This window comes from Rhincodon typus, chromosome 2 (genome assembly GCF_021869965.1).
Source record: "Rhincodon typus isolate 14 chromosome 2, sRhiTyp1.1, whole genome shotgun sequence".
In the NCBI taxonomy this organism is placed as follows: domain Eukaryota; kingdom Metazoa; phylum Chordata; class Chondrichthyes; order Orectolobiformes; family Rhincodontidae; genus Rhincodon; species Rhincodon typus.
The window spans coordinates 137555875-137578974 of record NC_063333.1 but is presented as its reverse complement, the minus strand read 5'-3'; the positions used below and the strand labels follow the sequence as shown (position 1 = coordinate 137578974).

The following is a 23100-nucleotide window of genomic DNA, read 5'->3' as shown; positions in this document are numbered from 1 at the left end:
TCAGCAAGGTGCTGACCTGAACCCTCACAGGACACATCAGCAAGGTGTTGACCTGCATCCTCCATCTGCTCAAAGGCTGTTACCTCGGTGAGGTCCCTCTTTCCCAGTAAGACCCGGGAGCACAGTCTGGTGAGCACATCACTGACATTTCCCTGCAATCGATTGAGGAAGAAATGCTCCAGATCTTTGGCACACGGAGAACTCCTGGAGACCAGGCATTTGCTCAGCTCCAGGCTGGAGACATTCCCCTGTTCTAGGCCATCAATGACTTGGTCAAAATGCACAGACAGGCACAGGAACAGCAGGCAGCGATGCCAAAGGCACACGGGAAACTTAATTGAAGGAAGGACCAACATTATCAATCCCATGCTGACCTTAGCAAGTGTGGGTCTAGCTGTGTCCATGGACATGTTGTTAACTGTTATGGAGACCCAGGTCCAACCCCCTCAATGTCTGCTGGATACATACAGAGATGTGCACTGTGTCTAGCCAGAGTTATCAGCATCTATGGCAGGCAAAAGAGCTTGACCTCACTCCAAATACCCCTTCCTATTGGACAGAAAGGGTGGTCTCAATAGGAGGCTATAGGGAAGAGGAGCCACACACAGGATCCCCCTTCCCAGGCCACTCTAGAGGTGCTGAGACCCACAATCTAACCCCAGTGATGCCAAAGCCAGCAAAAATCCAAACTGTGAAGTGTGAACCGCTTCTGAGCAGGGCTCGGCCTCCTAGACCAAACTGAGCCCTGGGGATGATCATCCAATTGGGCCAGCTACACAGCATGGCTTCTTGCAGCCCAATTGCGGAGGGTCTTAGAGACCAGGAGCGGGAGAGGAAGAGAGAGCATACTGAGATCACATACACGGTATGTGTGACACTTATTGTAAATATTTTGTGCTTTTGTGAGTATATCCCCACTTACACTCTTCAAATGCCTGCTCCACTACCAATTTTGTTGTCAGGCCTGGTGAAGTTGCACTCATGTGTGAGAGGAATAGCTTCTTCGACATTCCAGAAGGTTGGAAGTAGTTATAATGACCAAGCATTGCTCATCTCTCCCAGACGCTGACTCCTTGGCTGCAGACAGCCTCAGAGCTCAGCCATCCTGGAACTGTGACACTGTGATGGGGACAACATGTAGGCTAAACACAGTGTGCAGGGACTAGGATTAGGCCTGGCCTACACACACCATTCCACTTTTACACCCATCGGGATTGTGACCTTTTGTTTTCATTCTTGCCACATTTCCCAACTTCCTTGTCACGCCAGGAAGAGGAAAATTCCAGCTGCTGTCTTTCAAAAGGCATAGTGGCACACTGGTTAGCACTCGTGCCTCACAGCGCCCGTGACCCTGGTTCGATTCCACTCTCGGGTGACTGCCTGTGTGGAGTTAGCACATTCTCCCCGTGTCTGTGTGGGTTTCCTCCGGGTGTTCCAGTCACCTCCCATAGTCCAAAGATGTGCAGGTTAGGTGGATTGGTCATGCTAAATTGTTCTATAGTGTCTAGGGTTGTGCAGGCTAGGTGAATTAACCATGTGAAATGTGGATTAAGTGGGGTTAAGTGAGGGGGGGGGCATTGTTGGGATGCTCAGTGCAGACTCAATGGGCTGAATGGCCTCTATCTGCACTATAAGGATTTTATGATCCAGTGAAGTCAGGGCCCCACCTGCCATTTGATGGAAAATTAACACATGAAGAGGAGATGGTGATGTGTCCTGCTGAACATATATAGATCTCACTTGAGTTGAAATCAGCTGATCTGGTAATTTACAGCAATGCTGACTGTGGAATCCCGCTGTGTGCCCACACTCCAATAGCGATAATATTTCAAAAGTACTTCTTGATTGTGAAGCACCGAGGGATGTTTTCAAAGCACTGGAAAATGCTAGTCAGTAAAGTGTTGGAAGGTGTCATTAACAGTGCTCTCAAACAACAACTGCTCAGTGATGCCCAGTTTGTGTCCACCAGGGCCACTCAGCTCCTGACCTCATTACAGTCTTGGGTCAAATGAGGACAAAAGAGCTGAATTTCAGACGTGAGGTGAGAGTGAAAACTCTTGACATCATTTTGCATTTCAACCGAGTGTGGCATCAAGGAACCCTGGAATCAATGGGTATTGGGGTCACCTCTCTGCTGGTTGGAGTCATACCTGGCACGTAGGAAAATGGTTCTAGTTGTTGGAGGTCAGTCATCTCAGCTCCAGGACATCTCTGCTGGAGTTCCTCAGGGTAGTGTCCTATGCCCAACCTTCTTCAGCTACTTCATCAATAACCTTTCCTCCATCGTAAGGTCAGAAGTGGGGATGTTCGCCAATGATTGTGCAATGTTCAGCATCATTCACAACTCCTCAGATACTGAAGCAGTCCATGTTCAAATGCAACAATATCTGGACAATATCCAGGCTTGGGCTGACAAATGGCAAGTATCATTCACACCATACAAATGCCAGGCAATGACCATCACCAATGAGAGACAATCTAACCACCACCCCTTGACATTCAATGGTGTTATCATCACTGAGTTCCCCCACTATCAACATCCTGGAGATTATCATTGACCAGAAACTCAACTGGACTCACCACATAAACACAACAGCTACAAGAGAAGGTCAGAGACTAGGGATACTCTCCAAACCCTGTCCACTATTGACAAGGCACAAGCCAGGTATGTGATGCAATATTGCCCACTTGCTTGGATGAGAGCAGCTCCAACAATACTCAAGAAGCTTGATACCATCCAGGCTGAAATTGACCACTTATTTGGCACCACATCCATAAACATGCACTCCCTCCACCACAAACGCTCAGTAGCAGCAGTGTGTACTATCCACAAGATGCACTGCAGATTCCAAACACATGACCACTGCCACTTAGGCAATGGCAGCAGGCACATGGGAACACCACCACCTACAAGTTCCCCTCCAAGTCAGTCACCATCCTGACTTGGAAATTTATCGCCGTTCCTTCATTATCTCTGGGTCAAAATCCTAGAATTCCCTCCCTAATGCCATTGTGGGTCAACATACAGCACATGAACTGCCGCTGTTCAAGAAGGCAGGTCACCACTGCCTTTGATTTGAATTAATTTATTATTGTCATGTGAGTTGATGTACAGTGAAAAATGTCTTAAGTTCTTTACAGGCAGAGTGCATCAAGGTAACAGAACAAGGTGCAGGATACAGTGGTACAGTTGCTAAGGAGGTGCACAGAGAGATCAGCATTAATATTAAAGAGGTCCATTCAAAAGTCTGATAACAGCAGGGAGGAAGCTGTTCTTGAATCGGTTTGTACATGTATACAAACTTTTAATTTTCTCAAATGCAACTAGGGATGGGCAATAAATACAGGCCCAGCCACCTCCCAAGAAGGAATTAAAAAGTCTTTATTTCCTCCATACCTTCTCCAGCAGTTATTGTGCAAATTCATTAGTCTATTACACATTATGAGATGAGAATGTGGGACTCTCTACCACAAGGCATATTTAAGCTAAATACATAGTCACCTATAAGGAGAAATTGAATAAGTATGTGAAGAAGACAGGAATAGAATGATACGCTGGGAGAATTCAATGAGGAGGTGTGGAGCATAAATATCTTTTGTGGCTTTTTGACCAAATGGGCTGAATGATCTGTTTTGGTGCTGCAGATTTTAACTAACTTGAAGCTCATTCACAAGCACACAGCTAAAATTGGCTTCACTAAATGTGATAGTTATGTTTACTTATGTTTCAGTTGCACTATGGTATTAAGTTTGGTGTACTCTGTAGAAATGAGTTGGGATTGAATCATTGTAATCACGTTTTGAATAGGTGACATGGATATGCATTAATTTTAATACGGCCATATGTTCCAACTATATGCAGTTGGAACTCAGTAGGTAGTTATAATTGGAATTGACAGTTAAGTAATAGTTATTAGCCATTGTGACAACTTGTGCCTTTGGATTTAAAATAAGTTACTGAAGAGCCTGTAATCAACAAGTAAAATCGGTGACCTCTGCAAATTGCTAATTCAAGTTTACACTTCTTTCATTTGTTCAGGTGAGGCACTGCTACAATCACAGTGACTATAAAAACAGCATAAATACAGGGAACATCTGTGCACTTAAAAAAGTCAAATTCTGTAAATGTATCCTCAGGGGTTTCAAAGATTAATATTTGCATTATTAACAGATTGAGGAAATTTGTATTTGGTGCCAAATGGTGGTGTATTATAGATCACACAGCAAGTCTCGGTTCCTGTACAAGTAATTTGATGGGAATCCTGCTACCTGGAACTGTGGGCAGTGATGATGGAGGCTTTAGCTTTCTTTTCCATCATGTGGGTGATTATGAATCTCTCTCACTCTTATCACTTGCTGTTGACATATGCTGGAAGGAATTGCAGGTCGATGCTTGTGTTACGAACAGATCTTTCTTGGCCATCAGGATCTGGACTGGGACTCGAACCTGGAGCATCTGGCTTAGTGGTAGGTACACTACCTACTGAGCCACAGGACCTCCTAACACTAGCATAAACATACCCGGATGTATTAAGGAACAAGTTTCTTCAGTATTTTCAGCACAAGGGCTAGGTAACATCTGCACCATGCTGAAAATAACACGGAAATTCAGAATTCTAAATTAAAGTCATTCCAAAATATGGGACTTTGTAGGTGGTATCAGAACCTGTCAGCTTTTGCTAGTTAGTCTTGTGTCAGATTATGAGCCCTCACACTTTGTGCAGCTGTACTGTAGTGAAACAGCTTGAAGTAAAAGCAAAGGAAGGACAGTCTTATTGTGGTTCAGAACTGCCGTCACATGCTGTGGTCAATTCTAAGCACATAAATTCGAAAGATAGGTTTGACAGAGTTATTGTAGCTGATCAGCGTTTTAAAAATCCCATTAGCCGAAGTGGGGAATTCAAACAAAAGAGCTGAAGATAAATCTAAAGGACCCATTTTGCTGTCAGAGGCAGTGATCGGCATAGCGTGCTGCAGAAGACCCAATTCAGAAACAGCAGCACACAAAGGTTGGAGCAAGGCCTGAAGGTAACAACCATTTCTCAAAGTACTGCTCTCGGTCAGGCCTGTTGACTGAAACCTGTGGCATTAATATCACTGAGATTGCATTTTGTGTTGTGTTTATTTGTAACTTAACGAGCCTCAACTCTCCAGGACTAAACAAAAGTCAAGCTGAAAAAAATGAAACATTTCTTGAGACGTTTAGATAAGTACGTGAATAGGAATGATTTGGAGGGATATGTAGCAGGCAGGTGAGACTAGATTTTTTGGGATTATATTCAGCATGGACTGGTTGGACCGAAGGGTCTGTTTCCGTGCTGCATGACTCTGTGTGGGGGATATTCTAACTGTGCAATTCTAGGTCACAAACTTTTGATAAGGTAAAATCCATTAATTCTTCTTTTGTGGGATAATGCAAGGTGTGGAGACTCAGCAGCAGAGTGGAATGAGACATGACGCTGGAATGTTTATAAATCTGTAAGAGAATCAATTTTCTGTGATTTTCCACAGAAGAAGAGACGTGCTCACTGCATAATTTTTATGGGGCAGGCACATTCTCTTACAAACAGTGGGTCATTTTTTCCAAGGAATTTGCTGCCATAGTCTCTACAATGGTCATCAGGAGATTCTGTGGATCAGGGTCCACCCTTAAACCAATTGAGGAGATTTCATAAAATGAAATCATGATTCTAATGCCTTTAATTTCCTTTTCTCTGGAATTAAAAAAAAACCCCGAGTGGAAACCAGTTTTGGGAGCTCATTCAAGCTTCCAAGCTATGACCACTGCATTGAGAGCAGAATGAATATTTTGGATTTTCCCGCTGGGTGAGTATGTTCAGTGAGAGCTGTGTGGGTCTGCAAGAAGGCACAGGCTCTTCCAGTAAACGCTGAATGGTGGTGAAGGAAGGTTTGGATGTTGTGTGGAGGGATAGAGATATATGCATATATATAGGTATTAGGAGCAGCAGTAGGCCATTCGACCCTCGAGCCTGTTCAGGGATGATCTGATTGTGACCTCCACACCAAGGTCTTTCCAAATGCTCTTTAGCTCCCTTGTCAATCAACCCGATATCTAACTGGCCCTGGAAAATATTCAATGATCCTGCGTCTGCTGTTCTCTGGGGTTGGGGGGTGGGGATGGGGAGGTGTGCCAAGGAAACCGTTCCATGGATTTAAGACTCTCTGAGTGAGTGAGAATCTCCCCATCACCATCTAAATGGGACAGCTCTTATTTTTAAAACATGACCCCTAATTTCAGTCTCTCCAGTGAGGAGAAATATCTGTTTAACATTCACCCCTGTCATGTCCTCTCAGGATTTTATACATTTCAGGAAGCTGTTTCAATAAGAATTAAAAACTCAGACACAGGCCATTTTTATACCTGCTTTAATGGTTCATATGAGCCTTCTACTATTGTACATTTCAGTCTTTTTTGAGAGATAGAGCCTCTTTGCTCTGCTATCATCATATAAATGATTTTCTGCACAGCGTCTGGCACCCATGTGTTGGCATGGTCAAACCAAGATTTCACAGAAGTTTAACATAACTTCTCTGTTTTAAAATTGTACACCTCTAGAAATGAACCCCAGAGCTTTGCTTGCATTATATATGGTTTTGTTAACCGTCTTTTAATTCATGTCTCGCTCTTGCTCCTTTTCCCTTTTATTCACCTGGATGTGTGTGAACTCCTGCACTGACTTGCCCGTATCTTTTTGCAAATTCATTCGTCACTTACACACTTCTGCAAATTTATTACCGTCTTCTTATCTTGTATCTCCTTCCCCTCAAGTATTAGTTGTGCCCCCAGTTTAGTGTCAGCCTCAAATTTTGAAATTGTCCTTCTGATTGTCAAATCCAAATTATTCATGCAAATGACAACCGCAGTATCACATCCCTATGGAACACCTCTATTACCCAGGTTGAATAACTAGCTTTAACCCCGACACTCTGTTTCCTGTTTTGCAGCTTGCTTTCTATCCATTCTGGCCCTGATACCTTACTCTAACCATAGAGGTTTAATGATGAGGCAACATCATAGTACATGCTATCATTTCTGACCCACTTTTAACAATGACTGAGAAATGCAAAGCAGCAATGAAGAGCTGGTCCAGTCTCCATGCTCAAATATATTTATAGTTTTATTTTTATACTTTCTTCCAGATGGAATCAGATTGATTTTCTTTTTGATGTTAGGAAGAATAGATCTTCACACATGTCTTTCCTCTCTTTTATTTCATTTCATGCTTTATGTTCCCTCAACAATTCCTGGGGACAATTCCATTTCAGCCTATTTTTCAGATTGTGCATGGATTTTTTTTAATGTTAGGCACAGAATAATGTTTCCCCATATTGCAGGTGGTGTCACACTTTAAACTGGGCTCTGGCTGTTTGATAAATGTGCAAATCTACATTTGTATTCAAGCCAAAGTACAGAATGACTAATAAGGAGAGGATGCTTTGATATAAAGGGCACACTGTTCCCAGAGACAGGCATGAAAAAACACACAAAGGATAGGTGCAGGAGGCTGTTTAGTCCCTCAACATAATAAGATCATGACTGATTTGTTTGTGGTCTCAGTTTGAGCTCCTGCTGACACCCCATTCCCTCATAGACCAATCATCTGACTCTTAATAGTTGCAATAAGCCAGTTTCCACTGTTTTCTGAGATGGGGAATTCCAAACATTGATGTATCTCCAAGAGAAGAAATTCCTCCTCACCTCCTTTTTAAATGGGAAACCTCTCATTGCACTTTCTAGTTCTAGATTCTCTGATGGCGGGAAACATCCTCTCAACATCCTCTCTGTCAAATCCTTTCAGAATTTTATATGTTTAAGCAAGATCACATCTCATTCTTTTAAATTCCAGGATCAACTTGCTCAACCTTTCATCAGAAGGTGACCTCGTTCACAGAAGTTATCCTAGAGTTATCCTGAACTGCCTTTAATGCAAATATATCCCTTCTTGAATGAGGACAGCAAATCTATACACAGTACTCTAGATGTGGTCTCACTAAGGCCCTCTACAGTGTACCAGTTGCAATAAAGGCTTGCATTCTAGATTTTGACTTCTAGTGATGCATGTAGAGAACACTCAATTCCCTCTGTACCACTGAGGAGTCTCTCTCCTTTTAAATATTATTCTGCTTTTCTACCTCTTCTCCAAAGTGATAACCTTATGATTTTTGATTCAATATTCCTTCTGCCATAATATAGCCTATTATCCTGTCTATATCCCCTTGCGGACTCTTTGTGAGTTGTTCTCCACTTATTTTCCCACTCATTTCATATTGTCTGAAGACACAGGTATGCAACAACTTGTTTTAGGGTCTGTCAAACATGCATGGAATTACTACTCAGGAGTACCCAGGTAAAATTGTACAGTTAACTAACATTGAGCAGTGGTAAGGTTCTCATTATGTGATCAGCATGGACCCTTCCTAGCCCCTGACTGCTTCACTGCTTGTAATCCAGCAGGAATATCTTAGCCCACTCTGATATTAATGAGCCAGCCAATTGTCAATACCTCCTCAGACACGCCTAGTTCACATTTCAATTTCCAGCTCGAACGAGTTGATTCCAATCTCCCATCAGCAAGAGTGTTGGAGTAGAACTAGCCTAATTCCAGGTAGAGACTGCTTAATCCCCATCTGCAGTATTCTACCTGATTTAAGCATGGACTAGTGAATTGGAATAGGAGCCTTGAGAAACCCACAATAGCAGATAATGTAAAGCTGTGGCTGTCGGAAAGGGTATTAAAGATAATGGAACTGAGGCAGGTGGATAGAGGTAAGACATAAATCGTATCTTCATCAAACTGCATGGTCAAAGAAGCTTGAGGAGCTTGACAACATATATTCTACGTAGGGGAAGGAAGTCAGATGTGGCTTCTAAAGGGACAGAATATTGAGGTTAAATATTATGACACAACTTAATCTAATCCAAACAAAAATTTGGAATGGGCTTCATCAAAATGAATAGCCCAGACAAAAATGGAAAAATCTAGAATAACATTTGAAAGGAGGAACAATGAGTTAATTCAGTCAGAACTGTCTCACATATAAGACTTGATTCTTTCACTACTTATAATGCAAAGAAGATGTTTAAAGATTACACCAGAAATGAGTGGTTATACCAACTGGGAGAAAATGAAGAACTTAGGCATCTTTTGTGGAAAGAGAGGGCTGTGGGGTGATTAACTAGAGGACATCAGGACAATGAAGGGGTTTAATGAAGAAATATTGAGAAGATGCTTGTAGAAGAGACCAATGATCAAGGCCATAAATTTAAGATAGTTCTGAACAAAACTATTGAGAATTTAGAGAAAGTTCTGTATCCTTAATCAGGAACTCACTACCATAGGGAGACAAATAGCATGGATTCATTTAGAGGAATTTAGATTAAAGCAAAGTGAACAGAAGGATGTAGTGATGGAGTTAGGTGCAGGAGGAAGTTTTGTTTGCAGCGTAAACATTAATGGGTCTGAATAAAGTAATAAAGAATTATCATTTGGTAGTACACAGTTTGTGAGCTGCTAAAAAAGGATACATTTTATTGAAACTGAAACTTGCATTCATCAGGATAATTTGCAAGAATGCCAATTCAAGGGAAAAGCCAATAATTATCTCATAAATCAATAAAGTACATGAATTTTAGTGCTGATGTGACACCAGAAATGTAGGTTGTATGTCCCAAAGATTGGTAAATCATATCAACAGCATATCCTTTAGGCTGTTCACAACAAGTAAGATACTGACCATCCCCAGCCAACCTGCAAAACTTGCAATGAAGTGCCTAATATTAGATGTAATTCTGCTGTTGGACATGTGTGCAAGGAATTATGCTGACAACAAAATTAGGACTGTGGGTTGGGCTTGTGGTGTGGCACATGTACATGGACTGGAAGGTACATATACTAATGTATAGGACCCTGTCTTTTGCAGGCAGAAAGAAGATGTATGCCCACTGCAACTGTTTCAACTCGATAAACTAAGTGATAGCCATTCGCTGGTTCATTTTTCAGGACAGTACCCAAATTAATCAGTCAATTCGCTGGGTTTAAAATTTAAACAAAGACTGGAAGTTATTTGTCAATCCCCATTACTGGGTGTGGTCTTCATGGCAATGTCTCTACCAATTATTGTCCACTGGCTACCTAACTAGCACTCTCTTATACAATATAAATGTTTGTTTTCCTCATGAATTGGCACTGTTGTGAAATGTCCTGATACGTGTAAGATGAAAAGTTTTGATAAAATGTATCTTCCAGCAACAAGATGAAATTGTTACAACATAGAGTAAGGCCATTTGGCCCATCTGTTTGCTCCAGCTATCCAAATGAGTAATGCATTTGATCCCTTTATCCCATAACCCTACACAATCTTCTTTTTCATTTAGCTATCTAACTTCCTTTTGAATATTATGATTGAACCTGCCTTTACCACACTCTTAGATTGTGTATTCTTGACCTCAACAAATCGCAGTGTGAAAAGGTTTTTTTTCCTCAAATAATTTTTGTAATTTTTGCAAATCAATTTAAATTTGTGCTGTCTCATTCACAATTCTTTTCTCCTTATTTACTCTGTCCAGGTCCCTCCTAATTTGAACACCTCAATCAAATCGTCTCTCAGCCTTCTTTTCTCCAAGGAAAAACAGACACAATTCTTCAATGTGTCTTCTTCATAACTGAAATTCCTCATCCCTGAAGCCATTCTCATGAATCTTTTCTTTACCCTATCTGATATTTTCACTTCCTTCCTAAGGTGGGACACCCAGATGGATTTCTCTAGCTGAGGCCAAACTAGTATCTTATACAAGTTCAAAATAATCCCTTAACTCTTGTACTCTATACCCCTAGGGGCAGCACAGTGACTCAGTGGTTAGCACTGTTGCCTCACAGCGCCAGGGACCTGCGTTTGATTCCAGCCTCGGGTAACTGTCTGTGTGGAGTTTGCACATTCTCCCCATGTCCACGTGGGTTTCCTCCGGGTGCTCCGGTTTCTTCCCACAGTCCAAACATGCGCAGGTTAAGTGAATTGGCCATGCTAAATTGCCCGCAATGTCTAGGGATGTGCAGATGAGGTGGATTAGCCATGGGAAATGCAGGGTTACAGGGATAGGATGGGGGTTGGTCTGGGTGGGCTGCTCTTTGGAAGGTTGGTGTCGACTTGATGGGCCAAATGGCCTGCTTTCACACTGTAGAGATCCTATGAACCAAACAATATTGGATATTGTAGCTGTAGTAACTGCTCTCTCAACATGCCCTGTCACATTCAATGACTTATGCACATTTCCACTACAAGCTACTCTGCTCCTGTAGCCCCTTTAGAATGGTGCTCCTTATTTTGTGCAGTCCTTGTCAAAATGAATCACTTCAAAATGTCTCTGCCTTGAATTTAATCTGCCACTTGTTGGCCTATTTCACTGACTTGTTTAGGTGGTTTTGAAATTCTAAATTGTCCTCCTTACAGTTCACAATGCTTCCGAGTTTCATTTTATCTGTAACTTTTGAAATGGTGCCCTGTTGATTGAGATCTAGAATGTTAATATATATAAGGAAGAACAAGGGACCCAACACTAATCCCCGGGGATCTTCAGTAACAAACATTCCTCCTGCTCAAGAAATATCCGTTAACCAATACCTCACTGTTTCTGCCACTGTCCCAATTTTGTACCCATCTTGCTACTGCCCCTTTTATAAGTTATCTCACAAGTCCACAACACTGTATCAAATGCCTTTTAAAGTCCATGTACCATATCAACTGCACCACCCTCATCATCAACCCTCTCTGGTAGCACTTTTCTCCCATAACCAATCTGTGCTGGTTTCCCATAATTAACCCACATTTGGTCATGTGGCCAAACGTGCTGTTCTGAATTATTGTTTCTCGAAGTTTCTCCACCGCTGAAGCTAAATTGACTGGTCTGTCTCTGACTGGCTTACCTTTACACTTTTCAAACCAGGGGCTGGTGCATCCCTGAGTCTAAGGAGTACTGGGAAAGTGTGATATATGCTTCAACAATTTCCACCTTCACTTCCCTCAGTATCCTTGGATGCATCTTATCCTGTTGCTGTTACCAACATTAAATACAGACATCCTACCAATACTGTCTCTTATCAAAGTCAGATCCTTCTAGTATATTTTTTTCCCTGTTCTTACTGTGGCTTAGGCGACACATTTTTTTCTTTGTGAATGCAGATACAAAGTTACATTTTATACCTCAGCTCCATGTAAGTCCCCATTTGGCTGGTTCGACTCTAATCCTCCTATTAACATTCTTTTACTCTTTCCATTCACTATTTTGGTATTCCCTTTTAGGCTAGCTTCTACTCATAGCCTCTCTTTACTTCTCTCATTTGCTTTCTGATCAGTCCTCAGAACGTTTCAATTCAGCCTGACTCTCCACTGTATTACCCACCTAACATCTGCCATCAGCGTACTTTTCCTTCTTATCATGATCTTTAGCTCAGCTCCATACATTTCTGCTGAAAGAATGGATTGAGGGTTACGTTGAGATGGTCAGGTATTTTTAACAGAGCAATCAAAAGCGCTTAAAATGAAACAAAGAACTGCAGATGCTGGAGATGTGAAACAAAAAAAAAACAGAAATTGCTTTAGAAACTCAGCAGGTCTGGCAGCATCTGTGGACAGAAAGCAGAGCTAACGTTTCATGTCCAGTGATCCTTCTGCAGAACTGTTCTGAAAAAGCGTTACTGGACTCGAAAAGAGTTAATTCTGCTTTCTCTCTCCACAGATGCTGCCAGACCTGCTGAGGTTCTCAATCGAAAACGTTTGTTAAGTTGAGTAACTTTTCTCAACTTTTCTAAGAGTTCAGGTCTAACTAAGACTGGGTTTTTGAGGTATGTTTTGTAATTTGCACACTACTACCTGGTCGTACTCTAACTGACTCTACAGGATGAGAAAGAAATGGATTTGGGGAATGTGTGTCGCCGATGGTAAACTTGAGTGAGCAGCGCTCATATTGGAATCCCTTCGATATGTGAAAATGCTCATGAGGCAAAAATCACTGATTAATCTTTTTCATTCTTGAAACCATCTGGTAACAAAATACTTTCAGTTCTTAGGAAGAAAGATAATCAAGAAATTGGGGCTTTTATGACATACTTGAAAAGAAAACACCAAAATGAAATGGCCAAAGAACGGATTTAGTTGGAAGTTATCCTGAGACAAGGGTTCATGTTATGAAGAGCGTTTTGAAAGGCTGTTTCTTTTTCACGGAGCTGGAGGAATCCAAGTTTATGAAATTATAGTCTCAAAAACATCAATAGATTTTTTCACTGGATAGGCTGAATACAATTAAAAGGCACAGAGATTTGAGATAAAAAAAGTTTGAAGAATCTTACTTACATGGAGAATCTTATTCAATTTGCTTCTGTGTTGTGAGTCATCGCTGAAATGTAGGAGGTCATTCAGCCCCTCAAACCTGTCCTGCCATTCCATTAACTCATGGCGGATCTTTTCATTTTAAACTCCATCTGCCAGCCCAGTTCTACACTTTTACCTAACAACGATCAATCAATATTGGCTTTGAATTTTTCTCAGGTATAAGCAGTGATTTTAAAGGTTTTGTAAGTGATGTTTCTATTTATAAAGCCCAGGAGGCAGTAGGCATTTTATTTTTTAAGCGACCTTCACAATTTGTCCTGTCACCTTCAAAGATTGATGTTGGTGACACCAGAGCCTGGGATTCTGTTCGGCCAGAATCTAGTAGTCTAGCCCACTGGTTGGAGAATCAATTCCCAGCTATTTCTGTGGACAAGGTATGACTAAACACTATCCATGTGGTCTGATTGAGCCTGCCCCGGTGACTGAGGTGCCAGGCTGTCTCCCGAGAGCTGCTGGTTAGTCAGACGATGGTAGCTCCTCATACCACCAGTGCCAGCTGGAGTGGTGGCTTTAAGTGACACAGTGTCCATGGTCATCGTTGGATCCCAGACGAAAGGTGAGTGAAAGCAGGAATGGGAGCTACAGAAAAGGGAAAGAAGGGAGGGATGAGGCAATGGCAGGGGATGGCTTTCATTGGCCACCTCCCTGCCTAATGCTGGGTCTCCTAACCGAGCAGAGAGTGGCCAACTGCAAAGCACTACTGCCTGCCCATTTTGAGAAGCCACTGGAGAATCCGGTATGATTTGTTGGTTGGTCCTCTAAAGGTGTGGGAGACCTTTACAGCCTCCATTTAGTCCCTGAACCACCATTAAATTGTGAAGGACACGGGGCTAAGTGTGCCAATTAGATGCTTATTGAGCCTAATTGACATCCCACAGCCCATGGTGGGGAATCCTAGGTCAGCCCTTGCCCCACCCTCTGACTTATCTGAGAAGGGGGGACGGGGGTGGGTAGTCAGAGGCTTTGCCACTGCTGGGTAACCAACATGGGGCCTCTCTCCCATGATTGCAAGGGCCTGGCCACCATATTTCCTGCTGTGGCACGCTGCGTATAATCCAGCCTCGGGTCTCTCTGTCCCTGTACCCCTTTTACAATTGTACCATTTATTCAAGATAATTCTCATCATTTTACTTCTAAAATCTTCTACCACATTTCTTTGCATTGAATTTAGTCCGCCTTGAGTCTTGTGCATCTATTTTACCAAATCTGACTATGTCCTCAGCGTACTGGCTTCTCATTTTTCACTACTTTTCTGAATTTTGCATCATTAGCAAACTTTTAAATGAGGCCCTTTATACCTCACTTTGGGTCATTTATATACAATAGCCCTGACTCTGCCATACTGCAAGAGTAAACCACATTGTACAACGGGAAAATGAAATTGCAAGACAGTGTATAGCAAGGTAACAGCATCACTGAGTAACAATGTTGAAAAACTACATCGAGCATGATGGTAATCTTACCAACATGACAGGCTAAAGGACAAGCTCATAACGGTTCAATATGAGGCAAGATCAAGGTGGAAGAGTCATTCAGTTGGTAACTCCCATGGTTGATGTGGAGGCATTTACTTCAATACCATTTTGGTATACCAATACCATTTTGGAGGCTCAATGGGAATCCTTCAAATTTGCAGACAGTAAAAAACATAAGGAGGGACATTTTGCTTCTGAAGAAATGGCTCAAGGAATATGAAATGAGTTGCGCAAAGTTTGTAAGTGGAAGCAACAATGGCTGGTGTCATCTCTAAGAATAAAGTGGCGCACACAAAAGGGGTAATGTTTGCCACAGTGTAATCCATCAGCAGTGCTAAAGTAGTTAAGGTTGAAGATGTGAAATATCTAGGTGCCTTACAGTTGATGCTCAACATGTCCAAGTACTGGAGAGGAGCAATCAACAAAGGAAATAGATTGTTCAGCCATATAATTGAAACAATTGCGGCAGTTTGCCATCTGGAAGGCTGGAGAATCTAACAGGACTGACATCGATTGTGTTCTTTAAAGGACGGAGCTGAAACAAATGTTGAATCCATGGAGAAACTTATTTTGGCATTGGAGAAACATAAAGAGTGCAGCTATAATGTTGGTGTCTTCTTTGCAGCATATAAGCCCGAAATCGGTCTATTTAAAATCGGGGGAAACAGTCAGACAAGCCATTAGGACTGAACCAAGGAGCAAGCTCTTCACTCAGAAGCTAGTGAATCTTTGGAAATCTCTAGCCCACAGAGCTGTGGAGAATCAGACATCGAGTATATTCAAGAGAAAGATTGATCAGTTTCTAAATATTAAAGTGATCAGGGATATAGGGATAGGGTTGAGTATAGTGTTCAGGTAGAAGATCAGAAATGATCTAGTTGAATGGCAGATCAAGCTTGTTGGGTTGAATGTCCTCTTCCTGTTCCTATTTGTTGTAATGTTCCTGTAATGCCCCACCTGTTTTTCATAGGCCCACTGACAGATTCAATTAAGATCTACCTGGAAATCAGAAAGAGCAGTAAATGGATGGATTTTTAAAAAAAATTTACAATTTCTGTCTTGGTACCATGTTGAAAACAGACGTAAATAAAGGTGAGACAAAAAAAAATCTTCAAAGCTGGACTTGGCCTGTTTTCTTGTTTACGTTATGCAATGCGCAATGTGGTGATTTGAGTGTCAGGGAGCATTCAGGATGTGGTTAACTTGTGGCTTGTGCTCATAAACTCTGCACCTGACTGGTTATAAATCTTTGTATGACAGTGGTTTGAATGACAAAAATACAACGTTTAACTGAAAACCACCCTAACTGAGCACCAATCTACAAAAAAAATTGCTATAGCGTTTAACTGCAGTGATGATGTGGATTAAAGTGGTCTGCATCTATTGTTTAAGATAAGCACGCACACAGTGCTACGATGAAAATGTGATATTTTGAAACAGTGCACAGAAAATATTACTGTAATAGTTTAGTTCAGCATTACCTTTGTTCTGGTCATTCTCTGGCCATTTCATTTGATCAGGTACCTGTATGGGCATGGGTTATTTACACAGTGTATTTAGAGTGTAGCTATACTGTAGATGTAAAACAATTTCCATTGACTCTGCAGCTTTAGTGTAAATGCAGACTCATTTAATGGGAGCGAGATTGTCGGCAGGAGGTAATTTCTACTTTGATGGAATCAGAATAAACCTTCACACAAGATTTACATCTTTGCAAGATTATCATCAGTACGAAGCCAAACTAGTTTGCATGAATATTAAAGGGAGATCTATCCAGCATATAAGTTCTTGTGATCGCTTGAAATTTGGCATTCTTGCATTCATCTTGATAGGGGCAAGACGAAAATCTCAACAGTATGTCTCTCTTTTTCAGTTAAAGGGAATGAATTTCCTCAGAGTCCCCTTGACTGGTAGCCCTAGCTTTTGTGAAAGCCTAGTTAAAATATACATATAACCTTGGCTTCACTGATCCGCTAATGAATTCATGGAATGAGACCTGACAATTCTTTCGGTGATTCTTGGTATAATCTTCAGTGACTTGGAAATGCAAGTACATCAGAACCTCTTTGGGTGTTTTAGTACAATGCAAAAATTTGGACATCAAAAAGTCATGCTAATTGTAGTTGGATTTCCCTGAAGATCATGTCAAGTTTTTGGTTTATATTTTGATTATATTTGGACAATTCCAAGGCAAATGATTACAATGGATTTAATTTATTGTTTTAACCAGTAGTAGCTAGACATTTTCATTTGAGGGAAAGATGCAACAGAATGGGATGGTTCGTGACTGAAGGGCAAAAGAAACAATTTTAATTACTATCCCATTTTGATCTTTCAGGCACCACTATTTTTTGTTTGGCTGCTGTATTTCTTTCTAAAATTGTTCAATTTTCAAATTAATGGGCATAAAGGTCACATGAGCTGTGTTAAATTCTGCACCAAAATGTATATTCATAGAGAGTGAAAACTCCGCCGAGAAAGTTGATCCTAAATGCACTTCTAAATCCATTACTTTTAGCCACATTGAACTGACGGTACAGCGTTTTGTGTTTTTTTTCAAAACGAGTACAGACAGAGCTGTGTATATTGTGTGTGAAATGTAATAGTAGCCAACATAAAAGTATAGTTGCTATCCCTGAGTCCCCATCTCAGACACAGCAAAGAGAACATAGCAGGCTCATAAAGTGGGAATTAAAACCCTGCAGGTTAGATGCTGCAAATGTGTAACAGGAAAGAGAAAATGCTGAAAATCTTCAGCAGGTTAGGCAGCATTTGTGGAGAAAGAGACAGAAACAAAGGTAATGTTTCTGGTTTTTGACCTTTTGAGAGAACTCTGAAATGCCAATGGTCAGAAACATTAATCAGGTGCTCCTCCCACAGATGTTGCCCAACTGAGTGATTAACCTCATCCCGCCCCCTTGACCTGTCAGTCCTCCCTGGACTGACCTATCCCCTCCCTAACTCCCCACCTACACTCACCTTTACTGGCCCCATCCCCGCCTCTTCGACCTGTTTGTTTCCTCTCCACCTATCCTCTCCTCTATCCATCTTCTATCCGCCTCCCACTGTCTCCCTATTTATTTCAGAACCCCCTTCCCCTCCCCCTTTTCTGATGAAGGGTCTAGGCCCGAAACGTCAGCCATTCTGCTCCTATGATGCCGCTTGGCCTGCTGTGTTCATCCAGCCCTGCACCTTGTTGTCTTGGATTCTCCAGCATCTGCAGTTCCTACTATCTCTGACTGATCCCAGTATTTTGTTTTTATTTTAGATTTCCAGTTTTGCTATTTTTCAGCTCACTGCTATTTCTCTCCTAGGAACTTTTTCTCATCTACAAGATTTTAGTTTATCTTTTAATTTATCTTTATTGCATTATGTTTGATCATGAGTTTGCTAAAACTAAGTCCACAGTCAACTCCTTTCTCAGCCACTGTCTCTGTTCCAACTTGCTCCATATGGATTCCAGTTTAAAACCACCCTTCCAATTTTGGATTCCCACTTGATTGTAGATATAGTTTCAGCAGTTCTCTGATGAATGCTCTCATTGTCTCCTGAGATCAAGTCACAAGTCACACAATACCAGCTTAAAGTCCAACAGGTTTATTGGAAATCACAAGCTTTGGGACACTGCTCCTTCATCAGGTGAAGACTTCACCATTAGAGCCCTCTTATTAAAGATCCTTTCCAAATTCTCCTTGTCAAGACCATTAAGGATCCTATAGCTATTTGAATCTACCTGTTTGGACATGTTATGATACACCCCTTGGATAGGTGGTACTTGAACATAAACCTTCTAGCCCAAAGGTAAGGACACTACCAATGCACCATAAAACTACCTCTCTTTTGAGAAACTCAAATGAAGCAAATAGGATCAAATTAAAAGATGACAGGAGTACAGTAATAAAATGCTAAACTTAAAACATGACTTTGGGAGATTGTGCACACCAGCCTCTGCTGTCCTCACTGATAGTCTTTCTCTATAGTTAGTCAGAAAACCCATGAACCAACATAGGCCAAATTAAGCCAGGAAGCCCCTTAAAAGAACACTGTAACTCAGGACAAAAACCCAAAGGAAATTTACCAAAGCAAATTAAAATAAGGGTTTATGTAGAAATAGTGAATTCCACTTTCTCTTTATAAGTCCTCTTGATATTTTCTAATCAAACTATTTAGAAAAGTCATTATGCACCTCTAGAGCATATGGAACTTGGACCCAGATCAGAGGTAGGGACACTACTACTGCATTATAAGGGCCATTTATAAGTGCGCTCAAGTATGTGATTAAATTCCCTTCACCTAATTAATATGCCATAAACAGATGAGATGGTTGTAAATTGTGAAGCAAATCTGCGGCTGCATCCCCCCTACAGCAAATTCAGGCTCAATCAGTTACGCCTTACAATTAAGAATAAGTTCCATTATTTTACAATTCATTGGTGTTAGGCAAATAGAGTTAGAAATAAAACAACAATTGCTAGATCTGTTAGCTCTGCTTTCTTTCCTCAGATTCTGCCAGACCCACTGAGTTTCTCCAGCACTTTCTGTTTCTGTTTCAGATTTCCAGCATCCACAGTTCTTTGTTTAATATTATTGGAGTTGGAGTTAGCTGGCTTGGATTTGTCCTCATTTAAATGTAGATTTTTAATGTGCTGCTTCCTGCCCAGGTAAAGCTTACTTGGACTAAGAGCATATAACTATGGATGCCAGAGGTCTGAAATAAAAACAGGAATGCTAGAAAATCTCTGCAGACTTGGCCGCATCTGTGGAGAGAGAAACAGAATTAATGTTTTGAGTCCTTTATACCTCTTCTTTAGAGTCCTGAGGAAGAGACATATTGGAATCTTCATGGATGCTGTAAGACCTGTTAATATTCCTTAAAGTTTACATTTATATATTGAAGCTTTTTAGGAACTTAACTCCACCATCCTTCAAGACCCAGAGACATGACATCTTAACCCTTCCTCCCTGCTTAATTAATGAACTCTTTTTGTCAATTGGACAATGTTAGGGGAGGCAGTGACCTAATGGTATTATTGCTAGATGATTAATCCAGAGACCCAGGTAATGTTCTGGGGACAGATGGTAGAATTTGAATTCAATAAATACCTGGAATTAAGAATCCAATGAAGACCAATAAAACCGTTGTTGGGAGAAAGCCATCTGGTTCACGAATGTTCTTTAATGAAGGAAATGCTTCCATCCCTGGTCTGACCCACATGTGACTCCAAACCTACAGCAATGTGGTTGACTCTTAACTGCCCTCGGAAGATCTAGGGCTCGGCAATAAATGTTGGCCTAGTCAGCCAACATCCTGTGAACAAATAATAATAAAAGAATATTTTTTGCTAGAGATTTTGTAAAAAATCTTTATGCGATGTAGTTGTTGCTGGTTGGGCCACCTCTAACTGAGCTTGAGAATGTGGTGGTGAGCTGCCTCCTTGAACTACTGCAGTCCATTTTGTTAGTGAATATTTCCAGATGCTGTAAACATAGATTGACCTAAATTTCAGCAACATTTTAATCCTATCAAGATCTAAGTTGCCCTTTTCTTGGTAATGGCAGAACATTTTTTAAAGCCAAATTTCAAAAATTTGAATCTATTCCTTGGCAACCCAAGCTTTGCTCATAAAATTATCTTAAGAAATTATCCCCTTGTGAAAAGAACCTTGCAAGCTTTTACTTAATTAAACCTGCCCTTGAACCTAGTGTCTAACTGCAATGTTTACTCTGGTTAACCAACAGTCTGTTCAATTGCAGGAGAACAGACCACCATCCATGGCTTCAACAACAACTGGAATTGGCAGCAATGAAGACTTTCTCTTTACAACAGTTCTTGACTACAGCCATCTGTATGACTATGACGAAGAATCAAGTGGAATGTGCAGGAAATCAGATGTTAGACAGTTTGCTCAGCATTTCACACCACCTTTCTACACCATTGTGTTCCTGTTAGGCTTCGTTGGGAATATTCTGGTAGTAGTGATATATGCTCTTTACAAGAGATTGAGAAACATGACAGATGTCTATCTTCTGAACCTGGCTATTGCAGACCTCCTCTTCCTCTGCACTCTACCATTCTGGGCTCTAGATGCAAGATTCGGATGGATATTTGGAAACTTCCTGTGCAAAACAGTTAGGGGCTTTTACAAAATAAACTTCTTCAGTTGCATGCTGTTGCTGACTTGCATCAGCATCGATCGCTACATCGCCATTGTAAAAGCAGTAAAGGCACGCGTCTCAAAACAGAAAATATTTCTTCACAGCAAACTAATCTCTCTAGTGGTCTGGGTGACTGCAGTATTGTTATCGCTCCCCGACTTTCGTTACAGTTCGCAAAACGAGAGCCAACAGAGCTGCTCAACAAACTATCCTGGGAACATCCTGAAAGTAGCAGGGCTGGCAATGCAGATTACTGTTGGGTTTTTCCTGCCTTTTGCTGTCATGCTGTTCTGTTATTCCACAATCATTTGGAAGCTGCTCCAGGCCAAGAGCTTTCAGAAGCACCGAGCTATAAAGTTGATAGGGACAGTGGTGAGCGTTTTTGTCCTTTCACAACTACCATACAACAGCATGATGATCGTGAAAGCCATGGACGCTGCCAATATAACAATAACGGACTGTGAGACGCTTAAGAATGTGGACATTGCTACCGAGATTACACAAAGCATAGCCTTCCTGCACTCCTGCCTGAACCCGTTCCTCTATGCATTCCTCGGCGTTAGATTCCGACAAGATTTGTTGAGAATTATGAAAGATATAGGCTGTGTGGGCCAACGGCATCTCAGGGAAGCCAGCAGACCGCAACAGACCATATGGAAACGCAGCTCTGTTCATTCAGAAACAGACACAACAGGGACATTGTCCTTGTAAACACCATTCATAGAAGTTGCAAGTCAGGAGCACAAATATTTGCAGAATTCATCTCTTTGTTGAATCAAAACATCTGCACCTGAAAGGCCAGAACAGCTGAAGAGTGTTGTTTTAGTTATTTTGTCCCCCCCCCCCCAACTCGACTCGAAGTTTACCAATTAGATCTGGGCAAGCAGTTTTCAGAGCGACAACTAGAGTGCAACTGGGGAAATCATTCTTCTTGTTAAAGTCTCAATCGAACCTCAAACTTTGGAACTCATTTGCAGAAAACCAAAAGTAACATTCGGCAGTGTGGTGACAACTTGCAAGGACTGAATCAGCAGAACCGTGAACAGAAGAGAAACTGGTTAGCACTTACAATTCCCCCACTATGACAAGCGCCCCCGTTATAACTGTCAGCAACATACACACACAAAGTAATTTCACACGATAAAACTGTCGGCGATTTCACCGTGGCTGGGACGCTCAGAAAAGCTCCCCTTGGTTAACGATGACGGAAAAAAATGAAATGGCAACCATTATTTAAAATAAGAGAGATCATAATGATGAGTGAAGTGACTCTTGGATTGAAATTTATGAATTATTCATTGAGAGCTTTACTTTTTTGTTTAGCATTAAAATGCCTGAATAGGAAGTTAGATTTGGAACTATTTTAATATTTTAAATTTTGTGCATTAAAATGTGTTTTAATAACATGCCAGTGACTTGTAGCAAACTTTGTTCACTGGCTGGAAGAAAGTTATTTTTAAAAGTTCTATTCGGTAATGCACTGTGCAGAAGATTATGAAGATGCTGGGTGTATGTAATATTGAATGGGTCAGGTGTTTATAGACAGGTACAGTAAGGAATTGAACTATCTATAAACCATTCTCTTGCAGAAGGTTAGAGGAAATTTCATCAATATAAGCTTGCATACCACCAGCATTATGGTCGCTTGACCATCTCATACTGATTTTAAATGTACCTTGTTTTTAATGATGTTTTCTTCAATACTTTGTAAGAATTCCAAAAACTTACTCTTGTATTTGTGTATATGTTGACAGTAAATCTGTGAACTGGACACCCTGTTGTGCCTTCATCGCTTTATTTGCATTCACAATCTTTGTTGTGATGTGCAGCAGTAACATTTTATTAATAATTCTCTTAATCAATTTGGTGTTTCATAAAATCATAGAATAGTTACAGATTGTGTATAAGGAAGCTATTCGACCTGCCAAGAAAAATATTGCAAATCTCACTGCTGTCTCTCCTTTTCCTTGTGGCTCTTCAAATAATGACAGAATTCTCTTTTGTTGTTTTCATTACACTCAAGCCTTGATTGAACCAGCTTCAACCCCAACAACAGACAGGG

General features: G+C 41.1%; 1 protein-coding gene across 3 annotated transcripts; it reads left to right on the top strand.

Moving 5' to 3' along the window:
* The first annotated feature begins 4792 nt into the window (after window positions 1-4792).
* On the top strand, window positions 4793-22809 carry LOC109911208 (C-C chemokine receptor type 9-like). Of its 3 annotated transcripts, XM_048618680.1 has the most exons (3): window positions 4793-5028; window positions 12755-12860; window positions 20637-22809. In XM_048618680.1, the coding sequence occupies exon 3, from the start codon at window positions 20655-20657 to the stop codon at window positions 21747-21749; it is 1095 nt and encodes a 364-aa protein (XP_048474637.1). In that variant the 5' UTR covers window positions 4793-5028; window positions 12755-12860; window positions 20637-20654; the 3' UTR covers window positions 21750-22809. The 3 variants fall into 3 exon arrangements, with proteins under 3 accessions (XP_048474637.1, XP_048474629.1, XP_020366058.2); XM_048618672.1 differs by lacking the exon at window positions 12755-12860; XM_020510469.2 differs by lacking the exons at window positions 4793-5028; window positions 12755-12860 and adding an exon at window positions 15880-15974.
* The last annotated feature ends 291 nt before the right edge of the window (window positions 22810-23100 follow it).

What these genes read in the sequence shown, in the direction of transcription:
- LOC109911208 (XM_048618672.1), top strand. Translation starts at nt 20,655, where the DNA reads ATGGCTTCAACAACAACTGGAATTGGCAGCAATGAAGACTTTCTCTTT.